Below are 20,412 nucleotides of genomic sequence, written 5' to 3' on the forward strand. Positions count from 1 at the left end.
GTACGCCGTGAAACTCGGAATTAACACAATGGAACCGTTTACCCTTTTCGTAGGGCCAGGAGGTTACTCCTATTCAGGGAGGCTGTGGAATGCGTCTTTGTTGCACTGTCTGAGGTGACATAGTTGTGCTGCAAGGGGCGATAGAGACTTGTGTGCAGAGGTGAGTAATGGAGACAGATCATCAAATTCCATTGCAAGACATTTATAATACGGCAGTGTTCTGGAAACTTTTTTTACACTGTATAGGGGGTATTGCCTTGGTAAATGGCAGTGTGCTGCACTCCTATGCAAGTCGCCCCGAGACGAGGCGCTATTGCTACTATTCCAAGACAAGAAAAGCGACCTATTCCATAAAAAGAAAGCATTGATTAATGATGCACCTCCGTTTGCCGTTCAACCACTGCAGCAGAAAAAGAAACAGTTTTATTCCCCGAATTAGTATAGAGTAGCGCGTATTATGTACCCGCAGGAATCCGTAGACGCAATGTACATGGTATCCCTGTACTGTACTGCCGTACTCCGTGCCTCCAGTACAGGTAGATATGGAGTACGGAGGGTAGTCTGGATTCTTTGGAAAGTATGCGCGGCTGGATGTGCAGAAGAGGCTGCCAATAGCCTGAAGCCCCGCGACAGCCTTTCGACATTGATCCCCACCTGTAAATAACCGGTGCGAAGAGAACAAAGAAAAGAACGCGATAAAAAAAGAAACCCCAAAAAAGCAAAAAGAGACCCTGAATGCTTTTTTAAGGGGATCTGCTTTCTTTCATTTGCCGAGTGGCCGTGCAGCCGCCAGGGGAAGGTGTCAAGGGTCAAAAGGAATTTGTTACCCACGCGCCGGCAAATACAGTACGTGCATTCCGACACGAAGATCAGGCGGGTTGACAGGACGAGACAGGCCATACGAGGCTGGTGATGGATTCTCAGGGGCCTGCAATTGGTCAGTGCTGGGTTAGCCTGGCCGGCGAATGTTCTGTATCTGTACATGGTACGCGCGCGCGTGCATAGATCGTCATTTGCCCATCGTGGATGGCGGCGGCTGGCTGACCGGTGGTATATAGGTAGGTATCTATTGCCAGGCCTCAGGTCGGTCTGTGTTTGTGTCTTTTCTCCTCCTGACTGAGTCATAGAACATTCGATATTCTTTCTTTTTGCTGCGTTCCTTTCTCATAGGTGTTTGAGCCTATTGTCCTTCGTTTGGTATATCCATCGTTTCAGAGTTATCATATCCATAAAGACGTTCTCTTCAGCTGTGCTTTGACTTGTTTTCACCTGGTTGTTTTGATAAATACCGGCTTGCACCACTCGCTATTATAACGATCTTTTAACACCACCGACTTCACGATATCCATAACACGAACCCCGAGATGGAGTGTTTCCGACAAATCGGCCGTTGCCTCAAATCCCCATTCCAGCGCAAGCAAGCACCGAAAGGACTGGAGATTGTACGTCGCTCGCCTCGAGTCAACTCAAGGACCGTAGCTAATGAATCGCAGGGACACCCAACAAACTTTCGCAAAGAGAAGACGCCGGTCTTCTTCTCGGATGACGAGTAAGTCCTCAACAATAGTTTTACAGGAACCACGGATCTGACATCGTCGCAGCACGCTGACATCGCACAGTCTTGGCTCGGACAATGACAGTGCGATGAAGACTATCGATCTCCCATCCGCACGAGAGAAGTTCAGGCACCACGTTCGGCGGATGAGCGGCCGGCTCTCTCGATCGAATGATGACCTCTAATTGGTGTTCCACGCGGTCGACGAATTACAATAAACATGAGCAGAAGGTCTGCGACCTTCACTCCGCAGCAGCTCACAGCACGAACGTCGGCACTTCATTCAGTCGCGACTTTTTCTTGCTCTCACATCCACTTGCATTCTTTTCTATCGACGACGACGACTCTCTTTCTTGTTTTTGCATGGAAATATTGGATGCGGGCTCTGGTAGCCCGTCGAAATCATCAAAAAGCATTCTTCCCTTAGATTTGGGCTTAAGCGGTGACGGTGACGGTCTTGTTTTGTTTCCAGCGGTGTTGATAGACGGTGTTGGTGTTGGTATTGGTTCCGTTTCTGGTTTTGGCTTGATGGAATTATTCGGTGCATGCGATATAGAACGCTTCGGTGTTGGTGTAATGGATTCCGTTGACTTTTCAGTCTTTGGTGTTTTGATGTCCTCGATTCTTCGCTTGACTGTCGTAGTCGGTTGTACGTCCAGATCGTCATCTGAAGATGCTGTTTCTTGAATAGAACCCCGACGATCCTGTTCCCTGCTACTAAGCGGCAATGATGACAGGCCAGGAACAGCTATTCCACCAACGCTCGAATTCTGCGACTGCACAAACCCAGCAGCTGCCCTCGTAGACGACTTAATCCTCTGCGCGCCCACTAAATTCCGTGACCTCCTCGGACTCATCATAAGATCATACAGCGAAGTCCCCGCCCAAGAATCATCCTGAAGCACATTGTCACCCTCCTCTTTATCCCTTCGCGACCTTTCGTCATTCTCCAACATCCCCTGACCCTTCTTCTGCCTCTCAGCTAGGCTTTCTGCCTCTTTTTTCTTTGTTTCGTCGCTCATCGGGGTGACTCCGTCCGTGGGGTGCGCGAGGTCCTGGAATTTAGATGCGTTCTGCGATTTGGCTTCTTTGGCTTGTCGGACGTATTCTGCGAAGTGGAGATGTTTGGTGAAGGATTGCGCGACGGCATAGAATTCGTCTTCGACCATCATGTAGATGTCGTCGTTGTCGAAGCCTTCGATTAGGTATCTGTTGTCACTATTAGAAAGGATCATCGTCAACGGGTTCTGGTCATTGCTGCTCACTCTTCGGATGGACATTGTCGGATAGGCTGTGCGGGAGGACTAGCTGAGGAAGTGCGTCAGTAAACAGGTCATCGCATGCCCAGAAGGGAGCGACCGGTACTCACAGGATCGAAAGATATCCTCAGCAGCCCTTCTAGTGGCTTTTGGCGTGCGATCCAAGTCGGAGTCGGAATCTGGTTGCGGCTTTACCGCTCGTTTGGCATCTCCCGTTCCTCCATTTCCACTGTCACTAGTTAGCCACGGCAAAGTCCGTGGCATTGTGAATTTCATAGCAGTACTCCGTAGTGTAGAATGACAATTGATGAAGCTGTCGCATCGCGGTAGATGAAGATCAAATCGGACCGCGGATTACATTCCGCTCCGCATGACTCAATCAGGAAGTGTTATGAGAAATGTCTACAAAGAGCTGCTATAATGCTATATCCCTCTTTATTGCCGTCTGTTTAAATACTCCATTTACTGATGTGATGGTTAGCGGGCAGCTGAAAAGGGCTACTTCGGCGGCCATTTTCGGAGTCTCTCTAACCAAGACCTGCCTTGGCATCATATGTGTATATTCCCATGGCCACAGGCTTTCCCTCCATACCAGGTCCCAGTTTCATGTCCCTGGTTACTAGTTTTGAATGTCTGTTACACTTTGTTGAACATCACCTGTAGAGAGAAGCCAAAAATCGCTTCCCTTTGATCATGATGGAAACTCGTGCCTCTTCAGATCCGACCGACATGGAACTCCACGTTGAATGCGATGCGGTATATTACGCATCCCAACCAGATACTACTCTCTAGTCTTGTCTCTATCAACCTAAATCTCACTAAGAGCCAGGGATCTGGGTGAATCAACCAACAACTCTCTGGCCATGACCATAAAATGAATCGACCCTACTCCTACTCCTACTCCTACTCCTATATCTCCAGCATGAACTCTCACCCCAAACAATTCCCATCCTCGCAAGAACTGAGTTCAAACCACCCCATACAGAGAGATACTGTGAATCACATTAATCCCAACGGATCCTCCATCCCCCCACTGATAATCCCCACTGGAAACCTCACCATAACAATCCCATCCTCCCCCAAATACTCCGGTCTCGCCCACAACGCCACGCCACGCCACGAGAACGTCTCGACATGATTATACAGATGAAAGACCGCATCAAACGGTACGCGCCATTTCCACCAGATCGAATCCTCTTCCTCATTAATCTCTGCCGTCCCGGGGATCCCAACCCATTCCTCCTCCGCCTCGCGCTGCAGCTGCTCCCATTCGGACTTGGTCTCGTACCGATGTATCACCACCGTGTTATCGGTCACGGACCGTTCGTCCAGGACAGCGACCCACTTCGAGGAGAGACTGATTGATCGTTCGCGCTCGAGATCGCTGATCCGTTGGCGCGTGTATCGCCGGAGTTCGGTGTCAGGCGTGCTGAGGAATCCGGTTGAGAATGGGTTGATTGGGGGGTTGGAGTTGAAGTTGTCCAGGGTTGTTTGGTCGGGGGTGCGTACGAGACTGAAGATGTTTCGCCCGTGTTTCGGGATACTGCTGTCTTGCATGAGGCGGTTGATTACCTGCTCTGCTCTTGTTAGTGGCGATGGTGGGATGGGAAGGTGGTGGAGTTCACACCGAGGCTGGCACCGGGGCGGTGCAGAAGAGAAGGATTCCGGACATGGTGGTTCTCGTTTAGTGCTGGGTAAGTGTAGGGTATAGGGAGGAGTGGGATGGACAGAGCTGAGAAATGGGCGGCGGTTGGGGCGGTTTTACGGTTGCTGAAGTACTCTGGGTATCTGGTTTTTCTCAAAGACTAGAATACAATAGAATACAATAAAACAAAGCAAAAACAACGCTAGATCAAAACGCCAACGGAATCCTTATGCTAATCAATCTGTCCCAAGCGACCCATAGCCTCAACCAAAAAAAAAAGAAATACCAAATAATAAGAAAAAGAAACGACCGAAAACGCCACGGTATCTGTAGTTTAAACCTCTCCAGGCCTCTTGCTATTGCAGCTGACGATCTTCACCTTATCCGCAAAGACGGTGCTCTGGTTGTCCAGTTTGAAGTTGACATCCTTGATAAGGAATGTCCAGACTTCGTCGCAGAATCGGTAGGTGTCCAGGTGTCCCTATTCCGCCATAGATGTCAGCCTTTGTTTCTACCCTGGTCAATCCTGTAGACCACCCCCGACTGAGACTAAGCGCACCTTGAAAGACAGCTTAACCTGCACCTTGTCCGCCAGCACCTCGGTGATAACACGATCGAACGTCGACAGGATCTTCATCGCGAGCTGGGGTTCGATCCGGCCTTCGTTGATCAGGTCGTCGAGCGTATCGGTGAGGGACAAACCGATGCTAATGGGGAATCTAAGTCAGCCCTGCACATCCAAACATGGAGGGTATTTAACGCCTTCGCATCGGATGTACGACATACCTGCTCCCACGGTAGAGCTCATAGTATGCTGGCGCGCTCATAGTGACGGTGCTGATGGACAAGACCGTGGTGGGGAAGTGTTAGGATGATGGAGCACTTGCCGTTCGAGAAATGGACCCCGGTGATTATCGCACGTGATCCTATAGCACGTGATCTTATGCCTGGGGCAGATAATGACATCAGTTAATTCACGCCACGGCGATTCTGGATTTCGATCAGACGAACGACATTCGAGATATGTTGATGAATATGAGATTAAATGCGCAAACACGCTCCCTGGTGCGAGGCGCACCGGCGTGGGCATTGAAGAACACTGCCCGGCCATTCTCATCGACAATGCAAACATTATCAGACAATATCAAGGAAGGTATGCTCGGTTATTGACATGCTACAGCGAGCAATGCTAATCAGTCACAGAAGATCAAAATGAAAAATTAAACAAGCACATGTCTGAGAGTTCAACATCAGACTCGGCAAACACACAATCCCAGCAGCAGCAGCAACAACAACAACCGCAACAACAGCAAAAAAAAGCCAAATCCGTCGGTCAATCCGATGAGGAACTTCGCGAGAAACTCGAGCGAATGTCGGGTGAAGGTGGAGCATCTGGAATTGAGTACGAGGACGGGCAGCCGAATACCATGAAACGGAGTGTCAGGAACAACATGTTCCGGTATATCTGATCGTCTGGTCATTTGGATGTATCTTGTCAGGTTTCTGATGACTTAATGGCAGCTAGCTAGAAAGTTTACATACTGTAATTACTAAAGGAGCTGTAATCTTAACCCCAGTAGCATAACTATGCCATTCTTCAAGTCATTTTGGCCCAATGCTGTAGTGCATAACCCTAATAACCCAACCCAATGTACGGAGTAATGATAAAGTCATTTACCAACCTTAGCATTGTACACATAAACATCCCAAATCAAGGCACTGAAATTTGCCCTGAACAATCCATCTTACAAAATGACAGTGAAAGTAGCTAGGCAGGTGGCCGCCAGCGTCTATTCTGCGTTAGTCCCACTGCCAGCAAACATCAGTATCTCGGCCAAAAGGGTTTCTGCGAGGTCCTTGACAGTTAATGCCATGCACTCGAGAGAGGGTAAACTGGCAATAAAAGCTAGTGCATCATCTTTTTTGACATGAACGAGCAAACTTGTCTGAAGGACTTTGCAGGTTCATGAACTGATTATATCCAAACGCCTGGTTCACCCCTCAACAAGATGACGACTGAAGCGCATGAACAAGCGCAAGATGCACTACATAATATGTTTATGCAAAAATTCGTTCTCATGAACGTTTTTGACCTCCAACTCCCATGACCGCACAGACTGAGAAAGAGTAATGGCCGCAGGAAGAAGACCGACCAGTCGTACCGCTCGAAGACTTTGCCAGCCCAACCGCTCAGACTACTGGTATTCAGACCTTATTGAGTCGGAAAACTGGGGGGAAAGGAGCAAGCCAGCCGATGATGCCTGCTGGTGGCTTGTAGTATTTGCAGGAGACGTGAAGACCGCTGTGACTATCGCCGTTCATCAAACTACCAAGGAGATAATTATCGAGACGTGGGAACTAGTGGCACGACTCACCATACAGGAAAAGAGCGAACGACTGCCTGACGTGACGCAGCGGATTGTAGTGTCAGTCATAGAATGCAGACAAGGAGACTCGCGTGAGGAGAGACCCATTGACTGTACCATTCGAACATTTCTTCCTTCGCAACGCGGGTGCGGGTGAAAACGACATAGTCTTGGAGAATGTTTATCTGACGACTGTGGCGAACTCGGTGTGGGGAGTAGATTCGAACGTTTGTGGTACAGCTTGCTAAGGTCGCTGACAGAAAGATGCTAAGTTGCGGTTGCAGGCTTTCAATATTCGCTGGGAGAGTCGTCGGTGTTGAGCTTAAGGATGATGCTTTTATCGAATCTAGCTACGCAGGCCTTGTAGAAGATGGAGTTTCTGAACGAAGCATAAATATATGCATTCGATCCTAATGTGACTACTATCAAGAGTAGTTCAAGAAGTTGGTTTGGCTCGAATATGTCGTTCGGAGGTTTCATGCTGCAACGAGCGAGGAAGTCCAATTCAGAATACCGTGGATATCATTAATTGATTAAATAATTCTTTAAACATCATCGGCCAATTCACGAGCTATGGCCCAAACCCAAATCAACACCTCAACATCACCATCCCACGTAGCACCCTCTCCATCCGTTATCTCATACATAGTATAGACATCTCTACAATTTCTTTTTAAGATATTTATAATCAAATAGCATAACTGTCTCCGGGCGCTCGATGGTGCCTCAGAAAGAAATGCGAGAGCCATCTCATGATTGCCGTCTATCAAACTACGAGGAGATCATGTCTGAGAGGCTAGAGCTCGCCCAGCAAGACATGACGACGTACAAGAAACCGTGGCTGCCTCCGGCTGAAATTTTGTTCGATAAGCCAAACCCGGAGCATATGGCGACTTTAAAGTAACCTGTATTATAAAGTTTAGAACTTGCTTTCCAATTGCACTCCTAGGAGGAAAGTGAGGTTAAATCAACACCATAGGTATCATAGTGCTTTGCAGTCAGAGACATATCTAACTGACTGTAATGGGTGGATTCATGCTCAACGCTCCTAGCACATTCACCGAGTATAGAAGTGGAAATTACCATAGACGAAAAGACTGTCAACCTCTGGCGAGTGTGATAAGGAATAGCGATGGTGAGAGATTTATATCCCTCTTCGGGTAACCAATCTCATTATCGAAAGGCCTGTACTATCAGAAATAAGAAAGGCATAGAAGCATAAGCGGGCATAAGGGGTATTAGTGGAGTCTTGCAATTAAGAACTACAATTTATTACTGTGGCATTTCCAACACTGTAGTTGAGGCGTTTGGAACTCGAAATGCTGCTGATCTCATGCGCCATCGAGTATTGGGAAGGGGGTGAGTTTGACTAGATGATACGCTCTAAGAGTAGGAGTGTAAAATCAATTATAGATTATTGACTACTACGTTTTCGGAACCATTGAACTAAGGTATCAGTTGTGATATAGCCCCACCATCGCATATCAGGATAGTTAAAGTATGATGAACCATGCAAGAGCCAAGTCAGTCCGGAGGGAGTTTGAACTATTTAGCTTTTCTCCATCTACCCAAGCATAGCATCCGGGTGATGATCAATCACGAAAGTTACTTCCGATTTCTCTTCCGGTATAGCCCTACTTGATTGAAATATAAAGAGCTTTACTAGAACCTTGGGTTGCACTATCATTCTTCTACATACATCCTTTAAGCCATAATAGCTTTGTGCCTAGTCAAGACACCACAAGATGCATTGCTTTTCAACCCTCATGAAATATGGCACATTAATGTCTTCTCTGTTTACTACCTTTCTCGGTGTGCCGCACAATCGAATGACGGCGGAAAACTCAATCATATCGACAACTTTTCAACTTGGAAGCAATGGAGCCTGGTTCGAGAACTTAGCTGTACGGCCAAAAGGAAACCTCCTTGCAACTCGTATCGACGTACCCAAGCTCTGGTCCATCAGTACAGCACCTATATCGGAAACCGGCCATCCTTTTTACACGTTCCCCCGTGAAAGCAGCGTAATGGGAATTGCAGAGATTGGCGAGGATATCTACGCGGTTGTTACTGGAAACCTCTCCATATCCACCATCAGCCCGGTACCCGGGACGTCCGCGATATGAACTGTCCAGTTCTCAGACAACCAACCCAAAACAAAAATCTCGCGTACAACCCGGACGCTCACCTGCTTAACGGCATCATAAAGTTCGGAAATAACTTATGTCTTATTACGGATTCAAAAAAGGGTGTTATTTGGCGTCTTGACCTTACCACCGGGGAATACTCCCAAGCTCTTTCCCATGCACCCTTGCTTCCAGAAGAGGATCAACCAGTCCAAGTAGGTGCAAATGGAATTAAGGCGCTGCACAGTTACGTCTACTTCACCAGCACGACCAGGGAGATCTCCAGACGGATCCCTGTCGACGAGCATGCTTCCGCCACTGGTCCCATGGAGATCAGCAGCAGCGGATTCACGGCTGATGATTTCCTGCTTACCGAGGACGGAACTGCATACATTGCGACGAACCCACAGAAGGAGCTCCTGAAGATCTAGCCGCAGAGGAAAGTTCAGCTTGTCGCTGGAAACGAATTCAAGCTTACTGTTGCGGGTTCTACGGCTATTGCCTTGAGTAAAGACCGAACGGTACTGTACGTCGCCACGAGTGGAGCACAAATTGCCCCTGTTATGAGCCAGACAGTTAAACCGGCTAAGATTGTTGCTGTGAGGCTTTAAAGGAATGTAATTGAGAGGCTAATAACTTATGTTTCTTACTTTGGATAAGCTTAGGATAGCCTGCCCGCGACGCATTTCAGTTGCCGTTCATGATTTATATTTTCAATTGTCATTTATGCCTTGAAATAATTAGACTGTGCTAATAGACAACCACCGGTGAGCAACCAACCAATACGAACCTGTGAGCCAGTTCCTCTCGGGGTGTCCCTTGGCATTGGACCTTGCTCGCACGAAGTACTTCTCTGTATCATCCTATCTAACCCAGTATTGCTTATTATTCATATAGCTGATTTCTAAATAAGACTCGCCCTTTGACTCAACCCGCTCTTAGCCGTGTGGTGGACCAGGCATTCCTACGTAGATGCAAAGAACTGAGCCCACATGCTAAAATGTGCATTGTGATCCCGCCCCTTGTCTACGGCATGGGCACACGTGATAACAGGCTATTAATCTAGCTACCGGCCCTGATCCGATACTCCTTGAAATACGGCTATGCGGGCCAAATCGGCGAGGGTCTCTCTGTATGGAGCCAAGTGCATGTTAACGATCTAGCACATGGATACATGGCTATGCTGCATTTGCTTAGCGCACATTGGTAGGGCAAGTCGCCACTAATGCGTACTGGTTCTGCCAGAACGGGCAGGAGGTTTCGTGGCATGAGTGTGCTGTGGAAATTGGGCGTGTGCTCTACGAGGGGGGTTGTATCGACAGTCCTGATCCCAAGATTATTTCCCACCGGCAACTATGCAGAAATACCTAGGGATTACACGCCTGTGACGGTGGAGTTGAATTCGCGGAATAGGGCAAGCCGGTTACGGAATCTAGGATAGAAATCAATAGAGAAGTCGACTTTGGCGACACTGGCCAATGAGATTTCGCTTATGTTGAAGACTCAAGATGCTTGAGTTGCTTTAGTGAAGAAAATCAATGGCTGGTCCAATATGCGTTCGTATTTGTAGTTGTATACTTGATTCTGTTGAATCTAATAATCATGTCATTCATTCCAGTATTGATCTATTGTGTTTCCTCAGCCACCTCGACAGCCTTACCAAACTCCTTCAAAAATAACCAATACCCTTCTTCCTTCCACCCATTCTCCCTCCATTCATTAGCAGTCTTTGGGAAATACTCTAGAACACCACGCAAAGACGTATCGTGCGCCGCAATAACAAAGACCCTTGGATCCGAATCAAACCTCTGAATAGCTTCAACAGTACCCCTTGCTGCACGCAGATCCACAGCCATTGTCTCCCCAGACTCAGTCTCAGATAGCGTATGGAAAGGCACTCTGTCAGGATCATTGGGTACTTGATCATAGTACCCACGGTAGTGCTCCGGGATCCTTGAACGCTCGTTGAGCGGGTGAATCAAATGAAACCTCGATCCGGAACAGGGACAGCTAAGAGAAGGTAATTTTAGAGATAAAGAATCTGAAAGAGAGGCACCAACACCCCCGTGCGGCCGTAGCTCAGAAGCATGATGGAATGAATCTCCTGCGAGATAGATAAAGCTATCTTCAGTTGTGCGCGCTAGCGCATTTATATGCCCTACTGCATGTCCCGGCGCAGAAAGGAGATAGAAGCTCCCATCTTTAAAGTAATCTATGGCCTTTAAGGAGCCGATTTCAAGGTCGGAGGCATTGAAGTCTAATTCTTGGACGTCGCGGTTTGAGAATTCGCGAGACAAGATGGGGGATGCTGCGTTTACTGGGTAACCTGGGAAATATGATCTTTTGACCCCCGGTCCAACGAGGAGGGATGTTGAGTAGGGAAAGAGCGAGGGGCGGCCAACATGATCAAAGTGTGCGTGGCTTTTTTTTTTCTCAATTCATTTTAGTAATGGCATACATAGGATATGGGAAGGGCTGCTTTACCTCCAAACAACAGCCTCGATACTCCCCAACTCAACGCCATGCTCAGTTAATATCTCGGAGACATTCTTGTCGATTTTCACATATCCCCCAAAACTTTTAATGACCTTGTTAGTGGTTGGAGGAAAGTCCTTGTCCGGATCCTTTGGACTACCGAGGTCAAACATGATTCTGCGCTCTCGGCCTGTTGTGGGGTCTTTGTGTGTTATCAGGAATGCATAGTCGATGAGCTGAAACCGGTCGAAGCCGGCGATAGGAGGACCCATAAAGGGGGCTGTTGGGAGATTGGCGTCGAGGGTGGTGTCGATTATGGAGACTTGGACCGTAGATTGGGAGAGGGGAATGTGTATTGTGGACATTTTGGCGGGTTCAGTTGGTAGCATGTAGATACACAGTACAAGTGTGTGACTTGTGGATTGGCAAGGGCTCTGCCTTTATATTTTTGGCTTGTTCCCCTCTCTGTGCAATATCTCGCTAATATTCTGTGATAGTCATGCAACGATATACAACTAGCGGGACAGAATCTGAGTGCTCCACTTCCCCGCTATCTCCAATATATTTTGGCAGAGGATTGCAGATTCAACATAGTTGTGATTTGGTGTAGTGATTAAATGCCCTAAGATTAAGTCTATAAGTAATAGCCTATTACATATTAATCTATGTACTAAGTCAACCCACATGTACAGCCCAGGCCAGTCCAGTCCCACTACCCAGCAGCATACGGACTCATCATCCTCAACTTCTCCCCATAAAACCACAAAAACACCGGCGCCGGCACCCCTAACCCAATCGCCACAAACGCAAGCAAACTATTCCCCCACCCATAATCCAACGCCTGATACATATACGGCGCGAACAACGGAAATGCAAACCCACAAATCGACCTCAAAAACGACGCCGCCCCAAGCGCACTCGCCGCATACCGCGTATACGAATCAACCATGAACGTCTGCATGCATTGGAAGGCAATGATGTTTCCTATAGAAAATAGACAGGCACCGATGTTTGGCGCGATCCAGTGTGTATGGCTCTGCGCTGTCCAGCCGTAGATGAAGAGCCCGGTTGGGATTAGGAAGGAGCTGATGTAGAGGAGGGGGACGCGGAATTCGGGCTTGCCGGTGTTGTTGTTGCGGGCCTTTAGACGCCGGTAGATGCGGTCGTTAGTGCGTGCGCAGGATTGGGAGCCGATTATGAAGCCTAGGCCTAGGGAGATGTAGTTTAGGCCGCCGACGCTTATGGACTCATTGTAGTAGTCCGGGTCTGTCCAGAGGGATGGAAACGTTGATAACACTAGGTACATGAGGCCGTAGACGTAGGCCATGTAAACAGCAATGACCTGGACAATGGGCTGGGTGAGAAGCATACGGAAAGGGCGGACGAGAGAGACACGGAGGAGTTGGGGGAGGTTTTTACTCTGGCGCTCGGATTCGGTTTGGTAGGCGTTGTCGCCTGTTTCTTTGCGGAGGCGCTTGGCGCGCTGGTGCAGGATTTTAGGACCATAGGACTCGCGGAGGAGGTAGAGGCCTGCGATTTGGATGACGCCGTCGGCAATGGAGGTTGCGTAGAAGACCCAGCGCCAGGTTGTGTTCTCGGTGATGAAGCCGCCAATAATTGGGCCCACGGCTGGGCCTAGGAGGGGGGCGAGGCTATATATTGCAATACCTTTTCCGCGTTCTTCGGCTTTGAAGCAGTCAGATAGAAGACCTGCACCGATCTATTTCTCTGTTAATTCTGATGTATAGCATGAATGCGGATGACCTACAGCAAGCGGCGCACTCCCTCCCAGCCCAGAGAAGAATCGACACACAATCATCTGCACCTTGGTTTGTGAGACACCACAAGCAATATTAAACACCAGATAGATCAAATTCGCAAGCTGCAACACAATAACCCGTCCATAGATCTCCGACAGCGGTCCCATGATCAACGGCCCGACTGCATATGCCAGAATAAAGATGGACAGCATCAATTGCGAGACAATCTCATCATCCACATTGAACTCTGCCGCAATTGTTGATAGTGCCGGCGCTACCATAGACGAGCTCACAGGCGAGATGAACGTGAAACAAGAGACTGTGATTGTGGCGCCCCATTTCTTCCTATAAGACCAGTTCTTGGGATCTTCGGGGTCGTTAGGGCCGCTCCATGTTACCTGCTCTCAATTAGAATAGGCCCCTAAAACATGGACAAAACGAACGTACGAGATATGGATCGTGTTCATCCTTATCCGGCTGGTCATTTTTCACAGCCGGATGCTCGCCCCGTTCGAGATCTACCCCTTCAGGCTGTTCATCGCTGGGCAACGACGACGGAGTATCCGACCCTGATGCATGGTTGGAAGTTTCCTCTTTCATTCTGGATAATTTGGATCAAAATTTGGCAGGGAGTGTCAAATATAAAGAAAAGAATGCAATCGGGATTAGTGTGACACTAACTCCGGTGCCGTATTCCGGTCAGAGACGGTCAGAGACCGAGACCGACGCCGAGGATGTGCACTATTTATGCTAGAAGCCGTGGAAAAAGGAAATCTGCATTATTTATGCAGATAAGAAAGAAATATCTGCAGGGAACATTGCGCTGTCATTCTTGGCATTTTGTATCAACGTGTGCACGGTAGAAGTCTCTAGGTCATTGAGGAAGTCTGGTATACTAAACCCTAGGGACCAAGGATCCGGAGAAGCCAAGAAAGCTTAGACACACTTTAAATCATCAATTTTCATGGAATTATGCCAAAACATAAACAAACATTAGCAGAGAAACCACCGCTGTCAGTATCCGAAGACATACATCATAAATAGTCATTACGTCGTCACAAATAAGCAAGAAAAAGAAAACATTAACTATCCACCACCATCCCAGCCAACACCCCAGCACCAATAACTCCACCATCTGATGCTTCTCGCAGAAACACTGATTTCCCGCTCTTTTGCGGACCGGTCCTCATTATCAGCCGGTCGATATATTGCTGACATGATTCTTTGAAGTTGGGGTAGTTCTGGATTATACCACCCGTGTAAGCAACGACCAATTCCTCCGGGCCCGATTGCCAATCTGCCGGGGTTGGTGTGAGGACAGGGACAATTGGGCCTTGAACTTTGCAAGCTTCTTCTAGCTCGGAGGGCAAATGTACGTTGCCATTGTATTCTGGCGTAGTGGCTTGAGAATTCTGCGGCGAGTTCTCTTTGCTATCCACCTTTAACTCGATCTCCCGCGCACATGCTAGCAAACCAACAACGGCAGCGGCGACCAGGCCGGCAGATCGTCGTTGTACTGTTCTGGCGATCTTGCGGAAGACACCGGCAGTGTTCGTATCCCAGGTCCATTGGCTGTTTTCGGGCGGGGGCATGGAGTGATTCAGTTCATTAGCCAGGTCCGGGTCGGACCGTGAGCGAGCTACATTATTGGATATGTAGGTGGTGGTGAGAGCGTAAGCTTGGAGCAGAGTAGCGGGAAGATCGTCTTCTGAGATCCCTGCAAGGTTCGTGGTGTAGTCGTAAAGAATAAGCCGGATGAGTTCACCGATATACCGACCTCCAGTCATGTACTCGAATGGCTGGAAGCCTGGCCGAGCGCACTCTCGATCCAGATCAGCATCCCATTTGGTGATGATATCCAGCTCCTTTAGAGGGGACGCTGCCCCCGAAATGGTCCACTCTGTGTTTACGATAGTTTCCTCTGCTTTGGGACTAGTCGAGCGTACGTGCTTGGCCTTGGATTCGTGCAAAGCATCGAGTTTCATAGGGATTGTTGCGTTGCACCCTGTGCCCACAATGATGCCCATAGCAACCCGGCTATTGGGCAGGGATTTCACAGCATAAGCAAGCGATGCTAACGTGGCGACTGTGTCGTTTGTGATAGCGGCGATCTTAAGTCTGGGCAAGGAAAACAGCTTCCGACGTTTACTTGAAGGTTCGTCATCTTCGTCTAGGCGCCTCGTATGCTTATCATACCCGTTCAACAAGATCTTACGAAGGTTGAGGTCGGACGTGATGGCGAATCCTTTACCCATTGGCATAAGCGTGGCCTCTGCAAGAGATTCTTGCCTGTTATCAATTAGTTAACAGGACTAGATCCTCATCGAGTAACACTCACATGATTGGAAAACTAAATGTGATGCCCATATCCAATTCCTGAGGAACATTATCTCTCATGGTACCTGAGGATAAACTCTCAGCCACTACTTCTGCAATGCAGTCTCCGATCCAAGAGAACAGATCTTCTGCCTTGTCTAACTTCAAATGTTCCTGGATTGGCCATGCTCTTTCTAAGGTGCGTCGTACCCGCTGCCTCTGCGCTTTGCGAATGGTATCTCGCGACCTCTCAGAAGCGTCTGTAGAGCGAATATCCGCATCTGCAGCTTCACCAAGCAGTTCAATGAAAGCAACCCGCAAATTGCTCCCTCCGACGTCAATTGCTAGATAACGACCTGTTTCATTTCCATTGGGCAATCTGGTTACCGGAGTCGGGAGAAACTGCTGTTCTGATGTCGAGGCCAGATGACGGTATACCGTAGAGAATCGCCGTGCAAGTTGATAGAGCACGGCCTCATCGAGGGAAAGAGGTGATAGGAACTCATCTACCATCCGATGATGCGCCAGGCGCTCTCTTTCAACTGGATCTATCTCCGAGCCTTCCTCATATTCCTCGTCCTCAATTGGATCCTCATCATGCAGGTGTTCACACGCTTCGTAATTATCAAAATCCGTGCGGATGGGTGGGATTGATGCCATTATAGAAGTCTCAGAACCAAAGTCGAGATTATTCCTGGATACCATGGGGGTTATTTAGGAGATTCGTGAAGGTGCAGCGCCGTTATCTAGATAGACAGACCAATTGCCTGTTGCGCAGCAGAATGGTCTTGGCTCGGGGAGTATGCGACAGAACGGATGAGGAGTAACGGAGTCTCGCAAGATACGGTTGGAGTCCGCCAGCCCAGCCAACTGCGTAACGGATGTTGCAATGTAAAGAACTCGTGGCAATTTTTACACCGCGCCTGGTCTATACAACGTTGATTAGCAACTGTAACCGTAAACGGGAAACCCACATTGTTATTGATGCAATGACGCGCGTATGCAGCGCAATCGCTATTCCGTCAGGGGAGCAAGGAGTAGACGTCTCGCTTTTACTAATGCTTGAAACAGATTATGCAGCAAAGGGGAAAGGAGGATCGTGGGGAGGCACAGAGTAGACCTGTCCGATGTGGACCGCAGGTCTCGTATCACGCACCAGGATTAACCGACGAGGGGAATTCGAGGACGAATCTCGTCGCCAGTTACCGATATACTCGAGTTCGCATAAACGAAGAAAAAAAAGAAGACAAAAAAAGAGCGCAAGATTAGATGATTAAAGAGATATCGCAACAGACGGCGTCGAAGACGTTATCAGATTATCAGATCTGGACCAGCCGGAGATCGGGATTGCGATGTTGCTATAGGCAGAAGATGGAGGGGAGAGAGAGAGAGAGAGAGAGAGAGAGAAAGAGAGAGAGAGATGGAATAAATATATACTAAAAGATTAGAATAGGGACAGAGGAAAGCTCAGAATGAAACGGAGAATAGAGGTGAAAGAACAAGTGAGATATCGGAGAAGACGGAGGACAACAGATGCGACCTTTGATCGGCACGAGACGATGTGACGCTAGACGGGCGAGTGCAGAGAGAGACTAGGATGTTAGTTATAGCAGACATGGGTATTAAAGCCATGTATGGAGTATAGAGAACAAGGTACTTCTGACTCTCTGCTGTCAACCAACTGTCAAGCAGAGCTGCATTTCCCGATCGGGTAAATCTCAGCCATCATCTACATAATACCCCAGAGAGCTGTATACTTCTACTCCGGCAATGCAACCTGACGATGCAGAGCAACCTCTAAATATACATAGATGACATTGCGATCCAGTCTGCAGCGAAACTTCAAGATTTGAGATCTTGACCAAACTGTCTGCAGGTGGTTGGCGTCAGGTGTTTTCTCCGCAACGTCTTTGATCTCGCCACTGCAACTCTCCCTCCTTCAACCACCTGCTGTCCAACAACAGCATACCCACAACAAAAATAAATAACGACCGTCACTATGGAAAAACTTCCATCACACGCTTACGACGTCCCTGGGACTGATTCTGCTGTCCCATCCCAACTGCCGCGACGCCACCGGGTTATCGCAGGCCTCGGACGCAGCCTGGCCACACTCCTCCTCTGCTTCTGCGCGTACGTCTGGATCAACGAAACATTCCTTAAAACTGGAAGCGAAAATGATTTCTTTCGGCCTGCCTCCGAAGGTTCGGGACCACAGCCCAAGCTGTCCGACAATAAGAAGGTCCCTCTGGAAGCTCACGTCATGAGCAAATGCCCGGACGCGCGGGATTGTTTACGGCAGCTGGTCGTGCCAGCGATGGAGCAAGTCAGCGATCTGGTGGATTTCGATCTGAATTTCATTGCCAGGTGAGCTTTCAGCCTTCTACTGAGTTTGTTTATCAGTGTCTAACCGATTCGGAATTCAGTGTATCCAACCAATCCTCCGCAATCGAATGTAAACACGGCCCCGAAGAATGCATTGGCGACATCCTCATCCTCTGCGCTGCAAACCTTCCTTTCCCTCCTGACGCCGATGAAGTCACCCCCGATACCCCTCGCACACCTACAATCCGATCCCTAGGCTTTGCCACCTGCCTCATCAGCGAATACTCTCGCATCCCCGAGCGGGAGTTCGTCGAACAATGTGCCTTGGAGCACGGCATCGATTTCCATTATCTGAATGAGTGTGCAAGTCAGCAGGAAGATGATCCCGGTGATGGTCAACACCCGCCGCTCAGCGGTATTGCACTGCTCCGGAAGAGTGCTCTTCATAGCGCTGAGCTTGGTGTGACTACCAGCTGCACCGTTCGAGTCGATGAGTCGGTCTGGTGTGTCCGGGACGACGGGTCATGGAAGGATTGCGGCAAAGATGAGGAGAATAGCAAGGTGTCTTCGCTTGCTGAAGAGGTGAAGAAGCGATACGAGAGGAATGATTGATTTTCTAGGCTGCTTTCGATTAATGATTGATGATGGGTATGGTTTATGGGCACTAGATTGAATTTGTCTTTGCATACGATAGCGACTATGGTTTATGCTTGATTGCTCCTAAAATAATAATAATGACAGAGCTAGCTCTCTGCAAGCGTCTAGATACTCCGAGTTATCTTCAATGAACGTGGCGAGTTCAACATTCACTAAAATACCACACCCTTCGCTATGTCTCCCATTCACTCCATGTGTAGAAACATTGTGCCTCAATGCTTCTCCCATCTCAGCAGCACCAACCTAACCTCTCCAACCTATCTCCTTCTACCTCATCCCAAGCCAACAAAATGCCCGCCTCGCCCCCAGCCTACCGCAAACCACCCTCCAAGCCCAACTCCAATGCCAACCCCCCTCTCCAAGCCCTTGTCGACTCCCTCGTCCACAAATACCAAAAAGCCTCACCAAGCTCTACCCTCCTCGGCCTCCTCCACAAACCCGACCAATACGCTCTCCTTGTCAACGCGCTCTACCGTCAGATCTCCCTGATCAAGCGCCGATCCCAAGCACTCGAGGATGGCCAAATTACTATCTATGACAAGGCTTTGCTGGAGCTGTCTATGGAGGGGCGTTATCCGATTCAGACAGGGGTTGTGGAATTGTACTTGGCGGAATTTCTAGGTTTGAATGAGAAGGAGGATGTGGAAGATGCGTTGGGGAAGCATGTTGCGTTGCATAATATGTTGAGCAAGAGGGGTATACTTCTTTATTTCTTAGTTTCTCAGGTCTGACTACTGACACTGCTACAGACTCCGAACCCAATCCCTACATCACCCCCTCTCACCGCGAATTCACCAGCCCACGCATCAAACACGATGAACTATCCAAACCTGAACCCCACTCAAGCCCTACCACCTCCGTCGCAACCATAAATACAACCACCAAACCCACCCCTAACCCCCTCCACGAACGCGTCACCCGTATGCTCGCCGTCTACAACCGCGCCAAAGAAGAATACCAACGCATCAAGCACCGCGACAACGTAGAACCTCTGCACGCGGTGCGCTTCCTCCGCGATACGGCTGAGAACACGATCTTTTATCTGCGGACGAATGGCTTATTCGATCATGGGTTGATTCCAGAGTTGGAGAAGACATTTGATTATGCGAGGGATAAGGCAGCACAACTTTCAGGGGGGAGGAAGAGGCATTTTGATGATGATCGGGCGAGGGAGAGGGAGAGAGATAGGGAGAAGAGGGACAGAGAGTGGAGGGGGGAGAAGAGGAGTAGGAGTGGGAGGATTATTGATTCATATCGGCCTGGTTTTATGTAGGTTATGGCTTTTGGTAGTGTGGGAGTATGGCGAAAAGATGTGTATTTGGAATTTACAATTAATGAAAGTCTTCCAGTTCTATGATAATCTGTAAATATGCCGGGTATTCACATCTAGAAGGATGCTTTGTTTGCAGCGAATTGCCCCTCTACCCCTCAAAGCTGAACCCTTCTCTATTTTAACAATCTTTCACTTCACTTCCTGGGCTCTTATACAACACTTACTATCAACGTATACGCTATCCTTCCTGTTTATATATCTACGTCCGATCATCATTGACCACTCAAGCTAGTGCTGTTTTCTGTTACTTTGATATATATACCGTCCCCATTAAATACTTCAGACACCCTAAACATCCCAGTATACTACAACCAATGTTCGAGATACCCCAAGACAACACCCCGTTAATGATGTCTGCTGGCGGTGACCAGCCAGCGCTCTCTACAGGCGTGTGTATATTCGCTGTTCGCAAAAAGCATCAGTCCAGACCTTGAAGCGAAGACACTTATCTCGCACTTCTGTGCATGTGATAGATTTATACGGATATATGTGATTATGATGAAAGAATTGCAGTATGCCTGTTGCACCCAAGTTACATAATAAGTGAATATGCTTTACTTCTATACAAAGCGTGTCCTAACTTGAATGAAAATAG

General features: G+C 48.5%; 12 protein-coding genes across 12 annotated transcripts; 5 read left to right on the forward strand and 7 right to left on the reverse strand.

The window, feature by feature from the left end:
* Positions 1–125: 125 nt before the first annotated feature.
* EURHEDRAFT_358588 (uncharacterized protein) lies at positions 126–1,230 on the reverse strand. The gene is made up of 2 exons (XM_040778477.1): positions 983–1,230; positions 126–928 (listed from the first exon to the last, which is right to left on the reverse strand). Exons 1-2 carry the CDS (start codon positions 1,123–1,125, stop codon positions 436–438), a joined length of 636 nt encoding a protein of 211 aa, XP_040640346.1. The 5' UTR covers positions 1,126–1,230; the 3' UTR covers positions 126–435.
* Positions 1,231–1,361: 131 nt separating this feature from the next.
* Positions 1,362–1,676, forward strand: EURHEDRAFT_411168 (uncharacterized protein; the record flags this gene model as incomplete). The annotated part of the gene is made up of 1 exon (XM_040781544.1): positions 1,362–1,676. One exon carries the CDS (start codon positions 1,365–1,367, stop codon positions 1,551–1,553), a length of 189 nt encoding a protein of 62 aa, XP_040640347.1. The 3' UTR covers positions 1,554–1,676.
* On the reverse strand, positions 1,620–2,982 carry EURHEDRAFT_411169 (uncharacterized protein). The gene has a single exon (XM_040781545.1). The coding sequence runs from the start codon at positions 2,833–2,835 to the stop codon at positions 1,813–1,815; it is 1,023 nt and encodes a 340-aa protein (XP_040640348.1). The 5' UTR covers positions 2,836–2,982; the 3' UTR covers positions 1,620–1,812.
* An 831-nt stretch (positions 2,983–3,813) lies between these two features.
* On the reverse strand, positions 3,814–4,486 carry EURHEDRAFT_452686 (uncharacterized protein; the record flags this gene model as incomplete). Its single annotated transcript, XM_040784061.1, has 2 exons — positions 3,814–4,386; positions 4,442–4,486. The coding sequence occupies 2 exons, from the start codon at positions 4,484–4,486 to the stop codon at positions 3,814–3,816; spliced, it is 618 nt and encodes a 205-aa protein (XP_040640349.1).
* A 217-nt stretch (positions 4,487–4,703) lies between these two features.
* Positions 4,704–5,328, reverse strand: EURHEDRAFT_411172 (transcription initiation factor IIA subunit gamma). Its single transcript, XM_040781546.1, has 3 exons — positions 5,246–5,328; positions 5,019–5,166; positions 4,704–4,940 (listed from the first exon to the last, which is right to left on the reverse strand). The coding sequence occupies exons 1-3, from the start codon at positions 5,284–5,286 to the stop codon at positions 4,794–4,796; spliced, it is 336 nt and encodes a 111-aa protein (XP_040640350.1). The 5' UTR covers positions 5,287–5,328; the 3' UTR covers positions 4,704–4,793.
* Positions 5,329–5,691: 363 nt separating this feature from the next.
* On the forward strand, positions 5,692–5,928 carry EURHEDRAFT_453114 (uncharacterized protein; the record flags this gene model as incomplete). Its single annotated transcript, XM_040784093.1, has 1 exon — positions 5,692–5,928. One exon carries the CDS (start codon positions 5,692–5,694, stop codon positions 5,926–5,928), a length of 237 nt encoding a protein of 78 aa, XP_040640351.1.
* Positions 5,929–8,654: 2,726 nt separating this feature from the next.
* On the forward strand, positions 8,655–9,562 carry EURHEDRAFT_514482 (uncharacterized protein; the record flags this gene model as incomplete). The annotated part of the gene is made up of 3 exons (XM_040786272.1): positions 8,655–8,938; positions 8,968–9,272; positions 9,396–9,562. 3 exons carry the CDS (start codon positions 8,655–8,657, stop codon positions 9,560–9,562), a joined length of 756 nt encoding a protein of 251 aa, XP_040640352.1.
* A 1,014-nt stretch (positions 9,563–10,576) lies between these two features.
* Positions 10,577–11,791, reverse strand: EURHEDRAFT_514483 (MBL fold metallo-hydrolase; the record flags this gene model as incomplete). Its single annotated transcript, XM_040786273.1, has 2 exons — positions 10,577–11,372; positions 11,436–11,791. The coding sequence occupies 2 exons, from the start codon at positions 11,789–11,791 to the stop codon at positions 10,577–10,579; spliced, it is 1,152 nt and encodes a 383-aa protein (XP_040640353.1).
* A 214-nt stretch (positions 11,792–12,005) lies between these two features.
* Positions 12,006–13,817, reverse strand: EURHEDRAFT_411174 (MFS transporter). Its single transcript, XM_040781547.1, has 3 exons — positions 13,634–13,817; positions 13,195–13,584; positions 12,006–13,146 (listed from the first exon to the last, which is right to left on the reverse strand). The coding sequence occupies exons 1-3, from the start codon at positions 13,784–13,786 to the stop codon at positions 12,139–12,141; spliced, it is 1,551 nt and encodes a 516-aa protein (XP_040640354.1). The 5' UTR covers positions 13,787–13,817; the 3' UTR covers positions 12,006–12,138.
* Positions 13,818–14,268: 451 nt separating this feature from the next.
* Positions 14,269–16,162, reverse strand: EURHEDRAFT_452615 (hexokinase family protein; the record flags this gene model as incomplete). Its single annotated transcript, XM_040784054.1, has 2 exons — positions 14,269–15,475; positions 15,525–16,162. The coding sequence occupies 2 exons, from the start codon at positions 16,160–16,162 to the stop codon at positions 14,269–14,271; spliced, it is 1,845 nt and encodes a 614-aa protein (XP_040640355.1).
* Positions 16,163–17,188: 1,026 nt separating this feature from the next.
* EURHEDRAFT_411177 (GILT family protein) lies at positions 17,189–18,737 on the forward strand. Its single transcript, XM_040781548.1, has 2 exons — positions 17,189–17,869; positions 17,929–18,737. Exons 1-2 carry the CDS (start codon positions 17,502–17,504, stop codon positions 18,437–18,439), a joined length of 879 nt encoding a protein of 292 aa, XP_040640356.1. The 5' UTR covers positions 17,189–17,501; the 3' UTR covers positions 18,440–18,737.
* Positions 18,738–18,767: 30 nt separating this feature from the next.
* On the forward strand, positions 18,768–19,816 carry EURHEDRAFT_476353 (uncharacterized protein). Its single transcript, XM_040785421.1, has 2 exons — positions 18,768–19,180; positions 19,234–19,816. Exons 1-2 carry the CDS (start codon positions 18,775–18,777, stop codon positions 19,755–19,757), a joined length of 930 nt encoding a protein of 309 aa, XP_040640357.1. The 5' UTR covers positions 18,768–18,774; the 3' UTR covers positions 19,758–19,816.
* The last annotated feature ends 596 nt before the right edge of the window (positions 19,817–20,412 follow it).

The sequence above is a fragment of the Aspergillus ruber genome, assembly GCF_000600275.1.
Source record: "Aspergillus ruber CBS 135680 unplaced genomic scaffold scaffold00008, whole genome shotgun sequence".
Taxonomy (NCBI): domain Eukaryota; kingdom Fungi; phylum Ascomycota; class Eurotiomycetes; order Eurotiales; family Aspergillaceae; genus Aspergillus; species Aspergillus ruber.